At 46.2% G+C, this 13,771-nt stretch overlaps 1 protein-coding gene across 3 annotated transcripts in view; it reads left to right on the top strand.

Moving 5' to 3' along the window:
* LOC110520323 (breast cancer anti-estrogen resistance protein 1) overlaps positions 1-13,771 on the top strand; it is a 128,109-nt gene that overhangs the window by 62,285 nt on the left and 52,053 nt on the right. For 2 of the 3 annotated variants that reach the window (XM_036974963.1, XM_036974953.1), the window contains exon 1: positions 11,884-12,207. The exons of the other annotated variant lie outside the window; for it this stretch is intronic. In XM_036974963.1, the coding sequence (XP_036830858.1) occupies positions 12,196-12,207 (12 nt within the window). In that variant the 5' untranslated portion in view covers positions 11,884-12,195. Of the gene's footprint in view, positions 1-11,883; positions 12,208-13,771 lie in introns of those variants that run through there. 3 annotated transcript variants of the gene reach the window in all.

Below are 13,771 nucleotides of genomic sequence, written 5' to 3'. Positions count from 1 at the left end.
GGCATATGGCCAATATACCACGGGTAAAGGATGTTCTCCAGCACGACGCAACGCGGAGTGCCTGGATATAGCCCTTAACCGTGGTATATTGGTCATATACCACAAACCCCAGAGGTGCCTTATTGCTATTATAAACTGGTTACCAACGTAATTAGAGCAGTAACAATACATATTTTGTCATACCCATTGTATACAGTCTGATATACCACGGCTGTCAGCCAATCTGCATTCAGGGCTCGAACCACCCAGTTTATAACACCAACCAGCAAGAAGATTATTTTGAGAGTGGTGCCGTGCGCTGTGCATGTATGATGGTTCTCTACTGTTTGTGAACGCATGTATGTTTACAGTGGTTAGTAAGTGTGTCCCTGCCTTCTGCCATCCACTGACCTGGTGCCTTTCCTTTAGCTGAAACTGTGTGAACCGCTGCTGCTATTCCTCTCTGTGTTTCTTCCCTTCTGCCTCCTCTCCATTCTTCTTATCACTCCCTCTATCTTTTACTCAATCTCCCCTACTATCTATTCATCACTTGCCTATCTCCTCCCTTCCCCCTCTCCTTGTTCTAATCCTCCCTTTCCCCACTCTCCTCTCTCTTCTCTCTCTGAGCCATGCTGGATTGTGTGGCAGTGCTGTGCGTCCCGTCAGCTCTCTAATGGCGGCTCCCACTGTGCAGGTCTCTATCTCAGCCATGGTCTCTAAACGAAGCTCCAATTGCCAGCTCATCAGCCAGGGCGTTCTTCATTCCTTAAGCAGATCTGATCCAGGGCAATAAAGCACTGCTAATGTCTTCCGACGCTGTCTCCAAGCGGCTGTGCAAATCACAATGGGATGGGATTATAGCACCATTAAGAGAGGGAGGGTACAACACAACAGTGACACTGCACAGGTGTGGCTTTGTGTTCTGCTATCTATCAGCCTGCAATGTGAATGTCCCTCAGGCCTTCTTGTCTCTGTCATCATCTCTCTGCTTATACTCACTGAACTCAATGGTGATGAGCTGTAGTACCACCATCTCTACAGTTTAGTACAGGCTTTCACATGTGTTTTATAGCAATGTCCCCGACTGCGTTGGCTGTGACTCCACCACACAGAGATAATGCGTTGGCTGTGACTCCACCACACAGAGATAATGCGTTGGTTGTGACTCCACCACACAGAGATAATGCGTTGGTTGTGACTCTACCACACAGAGATAATGCGGTGGTTGTGACTCCACCACACAGAGATAATGCGGTGGTTGTGACTCCACCACACAGAGAAAATGCGTTGGCTGTGACTCCACCACACAGAAATAATGCATTGGCTGTGACTCCACCAAATCAAATTTAATTTAATTTGTCACATACACATGGTTAGCAGATGTTAATGCGAGTGTAGCGAAATGCTTGTGCTTCTAGTTCCGACAATGCAGTAATAACCAACGAGTAATCTAACCTAACAATTCCACAACTACTACCTTATACTCAAGTGTTAAGGGATAAAGAATATGTACAGTACATAAAGAACGGCATAGGCAAGATACAGTAGATGGTATCGAGTACAGTATATACATATGAGATGAGTAATGTAGGGTATGTAAACAAAGTGGCATAGTTTAAAGTGGCTAGTGATACATGTATTATATAAAGATGCAGTAGATGATATAGAGTACAGTATATACTTATACATGCGTTGGTTGTGACTCCACCACACAGAGATAATGCGTAGGTTGTGACTCCACCACACAGAGATAATGCGTAGGGTGTGACTCCACCACACAGAGATAATGCGCAGGTTGTGACTCCACCACACAGAGATAATGCGTAGGGTGTGACTCCACCACACAGAGATAATGCGCAGGTTGTGACTCCACCACACAGAGATAATGCGTAGGGTGTGACTCCACCACACAGAGATAATGCGTAGGTTGTGACTCCACCACACAGAGATAATGCGTTGGTTGTGACTCCACCACACAGAGATAATGATGTGCTCCTGTGGTGGTTGTAGGTAGTGCTGCTGCTGCCTTGGCTCTGGGGTACAGGGGCGGCAGGTAGCCTAGTGGTTAGAGCGTTGGGCCAGTAACCGAAAGGTTGCTAGATTGAATCCCCGAGCTGACAAGGTAATTATTTGTTGTTCTGCCCCTGAACAAGCCACTGTTCCTAGGCTGTCATTTTAAATACGAATTTGTTCTTAACTGACTAGTTAAAAAAACAAAAACAGGGATTGACTGTTTAACCACCTGCTGCTGCCTTGGTTCTGAGGTACAGGGATTGACTGTTGAACCACCTGCTGCTGCCTTGGCTCTGAGGTACAGGGATTGACTGTTGAACCACCTGCTGCTGCCTTGGTTCTGAGGTACAGGGATTGACTGTTTAACCACCTGCTGCTGCCTTGGCTCTGAGGTACAGGGATTGACTGTTGAACCACCTGCTGCTGCCTTGGTTCTGAGGTACAGGGATTGACTGTTGAACCACCTGCTGCTGCCTTGGCTCTGAGGTACAGGGATTGACTGTTGAACCACCTGCTGCTGCCTTGGCTCTGAGGTACAGGGATTGACTGTTGAACCCCCTGCTGCTGCCTTGGCTCTGAGGTACAGGGATTGACTGTTGAACCCCCTGCTGCTGCCTTGGCTCTGAGGTGCAGGGATTGACTGTTGAACCCCCTGCTGCTGCCTTGGCTCTGAGGTGCAGGGATTGACTGTTGAACCCCCTGCTGCTGCCTTGGCTCTGAGGTACAGGGATTGACTGTTGAACCCCCTGCTGCTGCCTTGGCTCTGAGGTGCAGGGATTGACTGTTGAACCACCTGCTGCTGCCTTGGTTCTGAGGTACAGATTTTGACTGTTGAACCACCTGCTGCTGCCTTGGTTCTGAGATACAGATTTTGACTGTTGAACCCCCTGCTGCTGACTTGGTTCTGAGATACAGATTTTGACTGTTGAACCACCTGCTGCTGCCTTGGTTCTGAGGTGCAGATTTTGACTGTTGAACCACCTGCTGCTGCCTTGGTTCTGAGGTACAGATTTTGACTGTTGAACCACCTGCTGCTGCCTTGGTTCTGAGATACAGATTTTGACTGTTGAACCCCCTGCTGCTGACTTGGTTCTGAGATACAGATTTTGACTGTTGAACCCCCTGCTGCTGCCTTGGTTCTGAGGTGCAGATTTTGACTGTTGAACCACCTGCTGCTGCCTTGGTTCTGAGGTACAGGGATTGACTGTTGAACCACCTGCTGCTGCCTTGGTTCTGAGGTACAGTGATTGACTGTTGAACCACCTGCTGCTGACTTGGTTCTGAGGTACAGATTTTGACTGTTGAACCACCACCTGCTGTCTTGGTTCTGATATACAGATTTTGACTGTTGAACCACCACCTGCTGCCTTGGTTCTGAGGTACAGGGATTGACTGTTGAACCACCTGCTGCTGCCTTGGTTCTGAGGTACAGTGATTGACTGTTGAACCACCTGCTGCTGACTTGGTTCTGAGGTACAGATTTTGACTGTTGAACCACCACCTGCTGTCTTGGTTCTGATATACAGATTTTGACTGTTGAACCACCACCTGCTGCCTTGGTTCTGAGGTACAGGGATTGACTGTTGAACCACCTGCTGCTGCCTTGGTTCTGAGGTACAGTGATTGACTGTTGAACCACCTGCTGCTGACTTGGTTCTGAGGTACAGATTTTGACTGTTGAACCACCACCTGCTGTCTTGGTTCTGATATACAGATTTTGACTGTTGAACCACCACCTGCTGTCTTGGTTCTGATATACAGATTTTGACTGTTGAACCACCTGCTGCTGCCTTGGTTCTGAGATACAGATTTTGACTGTTGAACCCCCTGCTGCTGCCTTGGTTCTGAGGTGCAGATTTTGACTGTTGAACCACCTGCTGCTGCCTTGGTTCTGAGGTGCAGATTTTGACTGTTGAACCACCTGCTGCTGCCTTGGTTCTGAGGTGCAGATTTTGACTGTTGAACCACCTGCTGCTGCCTTGGTTCTGAGGTGCAGATTTTGACTGTTGAACCACCTGCTGCTGCCTTGGTTCTGAGGTACAGGGATTGACTGTTGAACCACCACCTGCTGCCTTGGTTCTGAGATACAGATTTTGACTGTTGAACCACCTGCTGCTGACTTGGTTCTGAGGTACAGATTTTGACTGTTGAACCCCCTGCTGCTGCCTTGGTTCTGATATACAGATTTTGACTGTTGAACCTCCTGCTGCTGACTAAAAGCAAAGCCTGCAAACTGTCTCAGGAATTCCAGTGCCCCCCCTGTGTTTTTCCTCTTGGAACTGGAACACAACCTAGTAATCCTATTTATAATTTCTTATGTACTACATTTACATTAGAGTAATTTAGTAAACACTCTTATCCAGAGCGATTTACAGAGGCAATTAGGATTAAGTGCTTTGCTCAAGGGCACATCATCCGATGTTTCACCTTGTCAGGTCGGGGATTCGAACCACCGAACTTTCGGTAACTGGCCCAGCGCTCGGCCACCTGCCGCCGCTATGTATGATGGCATTCCTATTCCAGGGATGAGAGACAACAAGATGGATGTGCATGGTGTCTTTAGATGGTGACATCAAGGCATGGAAAAATAGTTGGTTCCAGTGAAGTGTGGCCATTACAGTATGCCTATTGTATGTGTTCACCAGCAGTGTGGCCATTACAGTATGCCTACTGTATGTGTTCACCAGCAGTGTGGCCATTACAGTATGCCTACTGTATGTGTTCACCAGCAGTGTGAATAGTGTAACTGGTTCCTTACGATTCATCATTAGGTCTTAGGTCCCTCTCGCCTCCATGCTCTCCAAGCACGGCCTGTCTTTCAGTTTGACTGGCACAAGCGCCTTTTCACTTAATCCCAGGAAGACAGGCTGAGTGTGCAAGTCTGTGAGTGAGTGTGTGGAGCAGGGAACTGGTGTTTAAGTGTCTCGGTGGTGTTAGCGACACAACAGGCATCAGAGAGCTGTGCTGATACTGATCTGCTCGTTAGACACCATTATTCCCCATGCAGCTCTGACACACACCTCCTCCTCTGTCACACAGCTTAGTGGAGTGCACCAATCACAACGCCAGATCTGACTGATTGACCCCTGACCTCAACCATGTGGTGATGCCATAGACAAGGAGGGATGGTCAGTGGGGTAGGTGGTCAGATAATTTGTTAAAACAGTGGTGCATAGGACGGGACCCTAAGTCCCTCCACCTCTTCTTTCTCAATCACACACATTCCAGGGTGTGATGAAAGGGTGTCATGTTTCACTGGGCTGTAAGTGGAGCCAGCAACCCCAGAGGCTGTGGGCCTCACAGGGGTAATGGTTGTCCCACTGGAGGATAGCTGTGAGGTGAACACACCTGACCTTACAGCGCTTTGCCCCTGTAGAATAAACACAGACTGGACAGAGACATGGAGAACACAGGTCCCTTCTCTCACTTCACAAGATCACTAACATGTCTGAGAGAGGCCAATAGTGGCAAGGAATATATAAGACTGGTTGACACCATGTACTTATTTGGTTGAAGGCTCTCCAATTACATACACTGAGTACACCAAACATTAGGAACACCTTCCTAATATTGAGTTGCACCCACTTTTCCCTCAGAACAGCCCCAATTCATCAGGGCATGGACTCTACAAGGTGTCAAAAGCATTCCACAGGGATTCTGGCCCATCTTGACTCTAATTGGCTGGATGTGCTTTGGGTGGTGGACCATTCTTGATACACACAGGAAACTGTTGAGTGTGAAAACCCCAGCAGCGTAGCAGTTCTTGACACATACCAGTGCGCCTGGCACCTACTACCATACCCTGTTCAAAGGCACTTAAATATTTTGTCTTGCCAATTCACCATCTGAATGGCACACATACACAATGTCTCAAGGCTCAAAAATAGTTATTTACCTGTCTCCTCCCCTTCTTTTACACTAATTTAAGTGGATTTAACAAGTGACATCAATAAGGGATCATAGCTTTCACCTGGATTCACCTGGTCAGTCTGTGTCATGGAAAGAGCAGGAGTTCTTAATGTTTTGTACACTCAGTGTAGATCTCTGTGGTCATTCTGCAAGGACATTGGGACATGATTATGGTATGCTGGTCTTATGTTTGCAGTATAAACAAATGCAAATGTTATGATGGCAACTGATTCCATGGTACCTTGAGTTCTGTCATCTCCTAGGGAACAGTAGTGCTCTTTTACCCCCAGAGCCATATACAGTAGAGTACTTATATATCTCTATCTGCTCAACCCTGCTATGTGTTGACTAGTTGGTTAACAGCTCTGACCTGTATGTTATTCTCCTCCAATGAATAGTTTTCTGGTTTTTTTTAATGGTTCCAAGGAGTGGAGAGCTCTTTTGAATTATGCAGGAGCAAGAAAGCTGATTGGAGTGCGGTGCATAGCTACAGAACTCATTATAGCCCTGTGAACCCTGACCCACACTGTTCATGTATTCCTCATTAGCTGTCAACTGTTGTCATGGCTTCACCAAGGCTAGGAACATTTGTGTGGCACTTGGACACGGGTTAGGTGTTGTTCCTGTGTTGAAATGAATACTTTAACGTTTGAAGAAGTGTATTTATATTCCATATTTCTCTCTAGAGGCTTGCCTGGTCCATGATTCCCACCCACAGGGGAGGCTGTATGGCGGTAATATTATGGTAGCCTAGTTGACAGTTACAAATGGCTGAGCTGACTAATCAGATTAAATTAGGCTGTAGTCACACTTTAGTGAGAATTGTAATGAGATTACATTAGATGGCAGCTCCTGATGGCCTGTCATGGCTGACTCCGGTGCTCTCACCCCAACACCTCTCTGGGGCTGCCTGTGATTCTCTGTATACAGGGCTACAGCCTGGATCCAGTTCACACCCAACACCTCAGACAAGACCACAGAGCAGAGCCCGGAATACAAACACACATCATTCAGATGGAGCAGGGGAAAGGCAGCAGAAGCAGCTCTGCCTATGAACGGAGGGATTATTACAATTATGTGGAGGAGCATTGCTGAAATCCTTCACATCCTTCTATGTTATCAGTAATGTCCATGAAGACATCTGCTCCAAAGAATGGTTTAGTTGTATTGTTCAAACTATAGATTAGGAACATTGAAACATTTGCTCATAGTGATGAACATCAATATAAGGGATATATTTCAAGTATATTGTAATTGTGTAATGCCTATTTTGGCGTGTTTAGTGACCATCTAGCTCCATTGTTTTGTTGTGACTCAGTCCTGCCATTGTGTCCATAGGAAAAGGTCCCCTTCCTGGAAATGATGGTTGGAAACCCCAACGTTATGGGGTTAATGTTAGAGTCACATTCCTACATTCCAACCAGGGGGAAGGAACACTGGGTTTGGATTTGTCACTCTGTGGGTTTTATGTCTATGTAAGTCAATATGTGTTTCTGTATGTCTTGAGAGAGTGTGTGTGTGTGTGTGTGTGTGTGTGTGTGTGTGTGTGTGTGTGTGTGTGTGTGTGTGTGTGTGTGTGTGTGTGTGTGTGTGTGTGTGTGTGTGTGTGTGTACCGTGTGTGTGTGTGTGTGTGCCGTGTGTGTGTGTGTGTGTACCGTGTGTGTGTGACAGAGTGTGGGTGTGTGATGATGGAATGAGAGAACAGCATTCTGGCTGGCACCCTGGTGTCTCTGCGACATCATAGTGAGAGTAGTAATGTCATTTGTCAGTGTGTGTGTTTATGCAAGGAGCCCAGAGACTGATTGCAAATTTCACTAGTGGATTACTCCTCAGTGGAAGAGCTGTGGGCCAAACCAACGGCAGACACCCAACCATAATAGAGATTAAAATGAAAAAGCAAATCAGGAGAATCTAATTAAGTTGGCTGTGGAAGGATTGTGTTTATATTTAGGGGGGCCGTTTGGGGCCTATAGGAGGTCCTTTGCATGCAGAACATCTCAGTGTGTGTTTCAGTGAGGAAGACATTCCTCCCTAAACACAGAGTTCCTCGTTTAGCCTGGAAATACAATTAGCCTCCCATTCTGCACACACAGAGATAATGCCATTTTACTTCCTGCCACATTAATGCTAATCTTTTTTTTATTGCAGCGAAAGAGAGGGAAATTTGCCCTGTGCTGCAGAGCGCTAATACTGAGGAACAGGCAGCGTTGTGGAGCAAGCTTTGATTTAAAAAAAAATACTCACTTTGTAGTTTTTAATCATCTCAGAGTATTAACAAGCTTTGCTGATAAGAAAACAAATAAAAATGAAATATAAAATCAGAGTAAACAAATGCAATTATCTATGGAAATGATTGTTGAAGCTGTTCAGATCAATCCTATTACTCGGGGGGGGATTTGTAAACACTTACAGTGATTATTGTTCTCCTATCATTGTAGGGTTATGTTTTTATTTTATTCTGTGTATCCCAGATATCTGCGTCTTATCCTCTATCAGACAAATGGTGGGGGGTGGGTAAACCCTCCCTCAGGGACTGGGGCAAACTGGCAGTCTGGAAAATTGATCCAACATGTCAGATCACACTGTCAGAATCTTTGTTGCTGCATCCTGTAAGAGGACACAGCTTTGTCCTGTGTGTGTGTGTGTGTGTGTGTGTGTGTGTGTGTGTGTGTGTGTGTGTGTGTGTGTGTGTGTGTGTGTGTGTGTGTGTGTGTGTGTGTGTGTGTCACTGTCCATCCAACGTGTGCATGCAAGCTTGGTTGTGTTTTGTTGTGGATGAGTGTATCACTGTGTTGTTGGACGATTCCCCGTCTCCCATCATAAGACTTTGAAAAGCCTGTATGTGATCGACTGCACAGCAGGACTGACAAAGTCACAACAAAAGAATCAGTCTTTAATTTTTCCCCTTCAAAGATGCGTGAATATTCATTTTGACCAGGGGGGCAGATGTCGTACACAACCATGTGCATTGTTTCACTCTCAGCCGCTATGAATGATGTCACAGTTGTGCGGCACGGGCCCATTCCCCACAGGACACCCTTTGTTATAATGCATAGTTTGGATACGAGTGTGTGGATGATACAATTGATTGGAATCGAAATAAGTGACTTTCAATTATAACGGCTCGCCAGCCAGAGGCTTACAGCTGTGGTGTTGTTAATCAGTCCAAATGACAGCTTGAGGTTTAGTCCAGCCATAATAATGATTCAATATCTATTTAAATCATGGAATACTAAACCCCAGATTGTCACGGGCTTTGACTGAAATTTACCAAATCTCACTGTAGAATGGGCTCATTAAATGCTAAACATCACACGCATGATTGAAGAAGTAATTTGCAAGGGGTTAATTAAGTAATTAGTGATCAGCGTGATTCGCCATTGTGAGTTGGTTTTGGCGAGATAGTGGAGGGAGAGTTGGAGAGACCGTGTTCCTGCCCAGCGACAGCCCCAGTAGAAGGACTTCTGGGCTCCCATCAGAGAAACAGAAACAATCTCAATTCACTAGGAAACAGGATTTCCATATTCATTTGGTGACCGACATCTCTTGTCCTCCTCAATAATAAATCTGGCCCTCCTCAGACAGAACAAAGGGAAGACATTGTTTTCAGGCATTTGTAAAATGTCTGGGTGACATAGGTTACGTGCCGGCCGGAGCAGGGGGCTCTAGGGCTGTGGCGGGTGAGGCTGGGCCTGGAGAGGTGCTCAATGTGTAGGTGTGAGGAATGCATGGGCAGCTGGACAGCCCTGGTCCGGACAACACCAGCACAATGGACCAGTGTTCTGCTGCACAGCACCGACAGAACCCACAGACCCCACATGCAAGCCACGCAGACCCACTTGGACTGAAAGTGTTAGGGCACACAGATAGAACTCACCACAGAACAGCGACATGAATGTGTCTGAATTATGTGCTGAGGATGCAGCTGTCTACGCCTATGATTATTCCTGGTAGTTGACTGTTGTATCTTCTTGTCTGTGATATTCAGCCACCACAGCAGTAGTCTATGGACAGGTCTATCTGTGTAGAATCATTGAATGCCTGTCGTATCGTCGTGCAGTATGTTGACAGGTAGTTAAGCCTGTTACCCTGGGCCAGGGGATTGATTAGTGGGCCCTGGTGGGGGGGCTCATTAGCTGAGTAGTGAGAGGGGACGAAGGGAGGAGGGGCAAATTGAAATGGTGTCTGACTCTGATGTGATGGTCTAATCTGGTCTAGCTCTCTGTTTAATTGACAGCTGTGATCTCACCCAGGCTCTGATGAGAGAAACTGGGACTGTTGCACAGGTCCCATGAGACCATGTAAAACTGTGAACTGCAGACGTGTGTGTGTGCGTGTGCTAGCGTATGTGTGTATTGAGCGCCAGAAGTGAGTCTACTTCAGTGAAACTGCTTAATCACCATGGACACCTCTGGCTTTTGAAAGGCAGATTTTATATCAAGATTAGAATGAACATTTCTCCGATCACATTAAATCGGGGGAATGTTTTTGATGTGACACCAGCCTACTCTTCAAGCCCCCTAATGCTGTTTTGCTCCCTCGTCTCGGTTTGTGTTCTGAGGCTTGACAGCCGTGCCTGCTACCTCAGTGATTTGACCTTTACCCCTGAGCAGTGGCCCACGGGAGGATGTCAGCTCAGTGTGAGAATAGCCCTGCTAGACTGTCACTTCACCTCTGTCTCCCACAGTCCTGCCAGCCAGCCTGCTTATGCAGCATTGGCCCAATAAGGACATTTCTGGTGCTTTCTGTGGTGTTTTTCTTCTCTGTGGTCTATGATTGTAAGATGTGTTGTTGCCCTCTCTGCATTACACCACTTTGACTGTCTATGTAGGCTCTGTTGTGGTCTACACACAGCCCTCATGCTGTAAGGCCTATTATGACCTGGATAATGTGGCCCCTCCCCCTTCACACCACACAGCTCCCACCTTTCTGAAAACACATTCTCACCTTCACATACCTCACTCATACCAATACTCTCTTCCGTGTACCTTTCTTACTCATAACATACCCACACTCTCTACATTTGAATCAGTGTATGCCACATGAAGGTGAGTCCTGTTTGAGAGTTTGACACATCTGTCTGGAGACTGAATGGTTCCACTGGAAGACATTTGTGTTGATTTAGTTCTGGAATATTGATTAAGGAGTAGGGACTGCATTTGACCTCATGACCTCCTGACCTGCTCAATCTGAGTTAGATGATGAACTAAGTGTTGGATGTCATCCCTCATTGTATGTTTGCCCTGAGCATTTTGACAGTATTGTGAGATTTGCATTGAGAAACTAGTTATGCTATACCGTCATACAGTTTTTGTGTTACACTCTGATTTACCCAATTGATTTCTCAAAGGACAAGCCTTGCGCTGTGTTTGTTGAGTTAGGGTCTGCGTGGGCGACACTAACGTTTTAGTTCCACCCAGTTGATTTTTAGTTTCTTCTTCTTCCCAGCAAATGAAATGTAAGCTGAGGGAACAATTAGAACTAGCGTACTGGGAATGGATTTGAACGTGTGTGCTGCACAATATACACGCTGCCCTCAAATGTGTTTAGACATACATTGCTGGAGGGATTCAACTTTAAGACCAGAGTGTATAATGTGCTCATGTATCTGAGCAACAATGCAAGACCAATGAGATGAATAAGAAATAAGAATCGTTTTTGGGAGGAGGGAAATGCCATGTGAGTAGAATCAAAAAATCAAGATGAATTGATGAGATAGAAAAGAGTGAGCCAAGGTGGCTGTGGGAGGTATGTGTGTTCTGCTGCTGCTTGAACCTTAGAAAAACTGTGTTTCTGTGTCCCTCCAAGGTCTGAACACAGCACTAAACATTCCACACAGCCAGGGGGAGATGAGAAGGCAAGAGTCATTAACATAAAAAGAGGTCCTTCGACCAATCACAGACCGGGAGTGGGAATGTCGGGATGTGCAGGAACTGGTGGGTGTCAGGTTACTGAGCATTCTTCTCTCCCTCCACCGGCCAGAGAGAGGGAGAGAGGAAGTCGGAGAAAGAGCTAAGGACAGTCTCATTCTTGCCCTCTGAGATCACAGTGCCGGAGAATGTGTTAGAATCTAACCAAGTCTTTCTGCCTGGGAGCGAGACAACCGGGAACTTTAACTGGTGGCTAGACACAGGGCTTGTTTCCAGGACACAGGGCTTGTTTCCAGGACACAGGGCTTGTTTCCAGGACACAGGGCTTGTTTCCAGGACACAGGGCTTGTTTCCAGGGCTAAATCTCTGCCCTGTTGCTCCGGTCTGGAGTCTGTCGGACGGACTCGCACTATAGGGCTGAAAATGAACTATCTGGTGAGTGTTTAATGTGAATGTTTGTGGGTTTGCTGTTTTTGTTGCTGTGTGAACACTTTGGTTAGGACATGCTAAATGCCCAGCTGGGAAATAGTAGAGAGGTGGATAAAAGAGAGGGAGGGCAGGACATTGAGGGACCAATAGGAAAAGAGTGGTGAGAACTTTAGTGAAAATGTTAAAAACCTTACCTTTTGTTGGTACTCAGCACGGTTTACTTTGTGTGCTGCGGCATGTGTACGTGTCTCGTTATGTGTATTGGGTTGTGTGTTTTTAGATAGAAATGTGAAGTTCTAATGCTACATAATGCTACATACCAGTTCCTGAAGAAAGCTTAGTGTTCTGTCCTGTATGCCTTGTAAAGGCCCCTCTCTTCTGAAAGGGGAGAATTGGAGGGCTTAAGACACTTAGAAGAACAGGCTTTGGATCAGCCAGACAGGAGAGAGAGCCATGGAGATCCGCTGCTCAGCTGACTCAGGAGAAAGTTGAAAGATTAAGGTTTTGAGGAGAGAAAATAGTCCTGCTGCTGGAGTCTAGGCACTACCGTTCCTTACTATTGTTTGAAAGTGTTGGCATTCTGTCAGCTTGTAGTGCTGTAATTACACAGGGGTTTGGTATTTGGTTGACAGGACCATACTGTATTTCCGTCTGAGAGGCTTATGCTCTTTAGCAGCACTGGGGCCAAGCCCCTGGAGAGGGCTGGTGTAGTCCCACTGTTTGTCCCCTGGTCTGGGCATTCACACACACATTAGAAAGCTTTAACACAATGGACAAACACCACTGACATCACCACATATGTATTTAGATGAGGGTAGCTTTTCCTGTAGCTATCTAAAATGAATTGTATTTGATTGGTGGGTATGTAGATTGAAGGTTTAGGCTATATTTTTCTGAGAGATTTTTATTTCAAATCAAATGTTATTCCCAGACTGGCCTTGATAACCATGCCTTTAGAGAAAGACTAAACCTGACAATAACGTTAATAGTTTGCAATGTGCTAGCTATCAGCTTGCTATTTCAGAATGAGGGATTAATGAGACCCGGAAGTGATGCTAGTGTATAAATAGATGAAGTCGTTTCCCACCAATCAGTATTAGTGAGTGAGTGGGGGAGTTTGTGGTGGTCAAATGAGCAGAGGTTTACTCAAGCCTACAAAGAGCTCAGCTGAGTAACCCTCACCCATGTTTCCCAGGCCTGACTCACCTCTGACTGACTCACCGCCCCCTGCCTGGGCTCTGGGTGCTGACATGGAATTCCCCCCCTGTCACCCCCTAGGAGGTCTGGCAGTGAAACTCCTCTCCTAGTCCGTTCCATCATTTCACTCAGAGGGATTACAGGTGTCACACAGTCACTGAGCGTAGTAATAACAGACACCAGGCTGTGACAGGCAAGGACTAGTGGGAAGGAAGGTTGATTCAGGTAGGGTCAGTCCACACAGGTGAAATTGTGCACAACCAAAAGTGAGTCATAGGGTTTCAGATATAGGTTAAAAACGAATGTAGAATACATATCGAACATATGAAGATGTGTTAGTGTCTCAAATACATACGGTGCAGTGTGCTATCAT

Source organism: Oncorhynchus mykiss, chromosome 1 (genome assembly GCF_013265735.2).
Source record: "Oncorhynchus mykiss isolate Arlee chromosome 1, USDA_OmykA_1.1, whole genome shotgun sequence".
Taxonomy (NCBI): Eukaryota; Metazoa; Chordata; class Actinopteri; order Salmoniformes; family Salmonidae; genus Oncorhynchus; species Oncorhynchus mykiss.
Note: the sequence above shows the minus strand (reverse complement) of the source record. Positions and strands in the feature narration are given on the sequence as shown.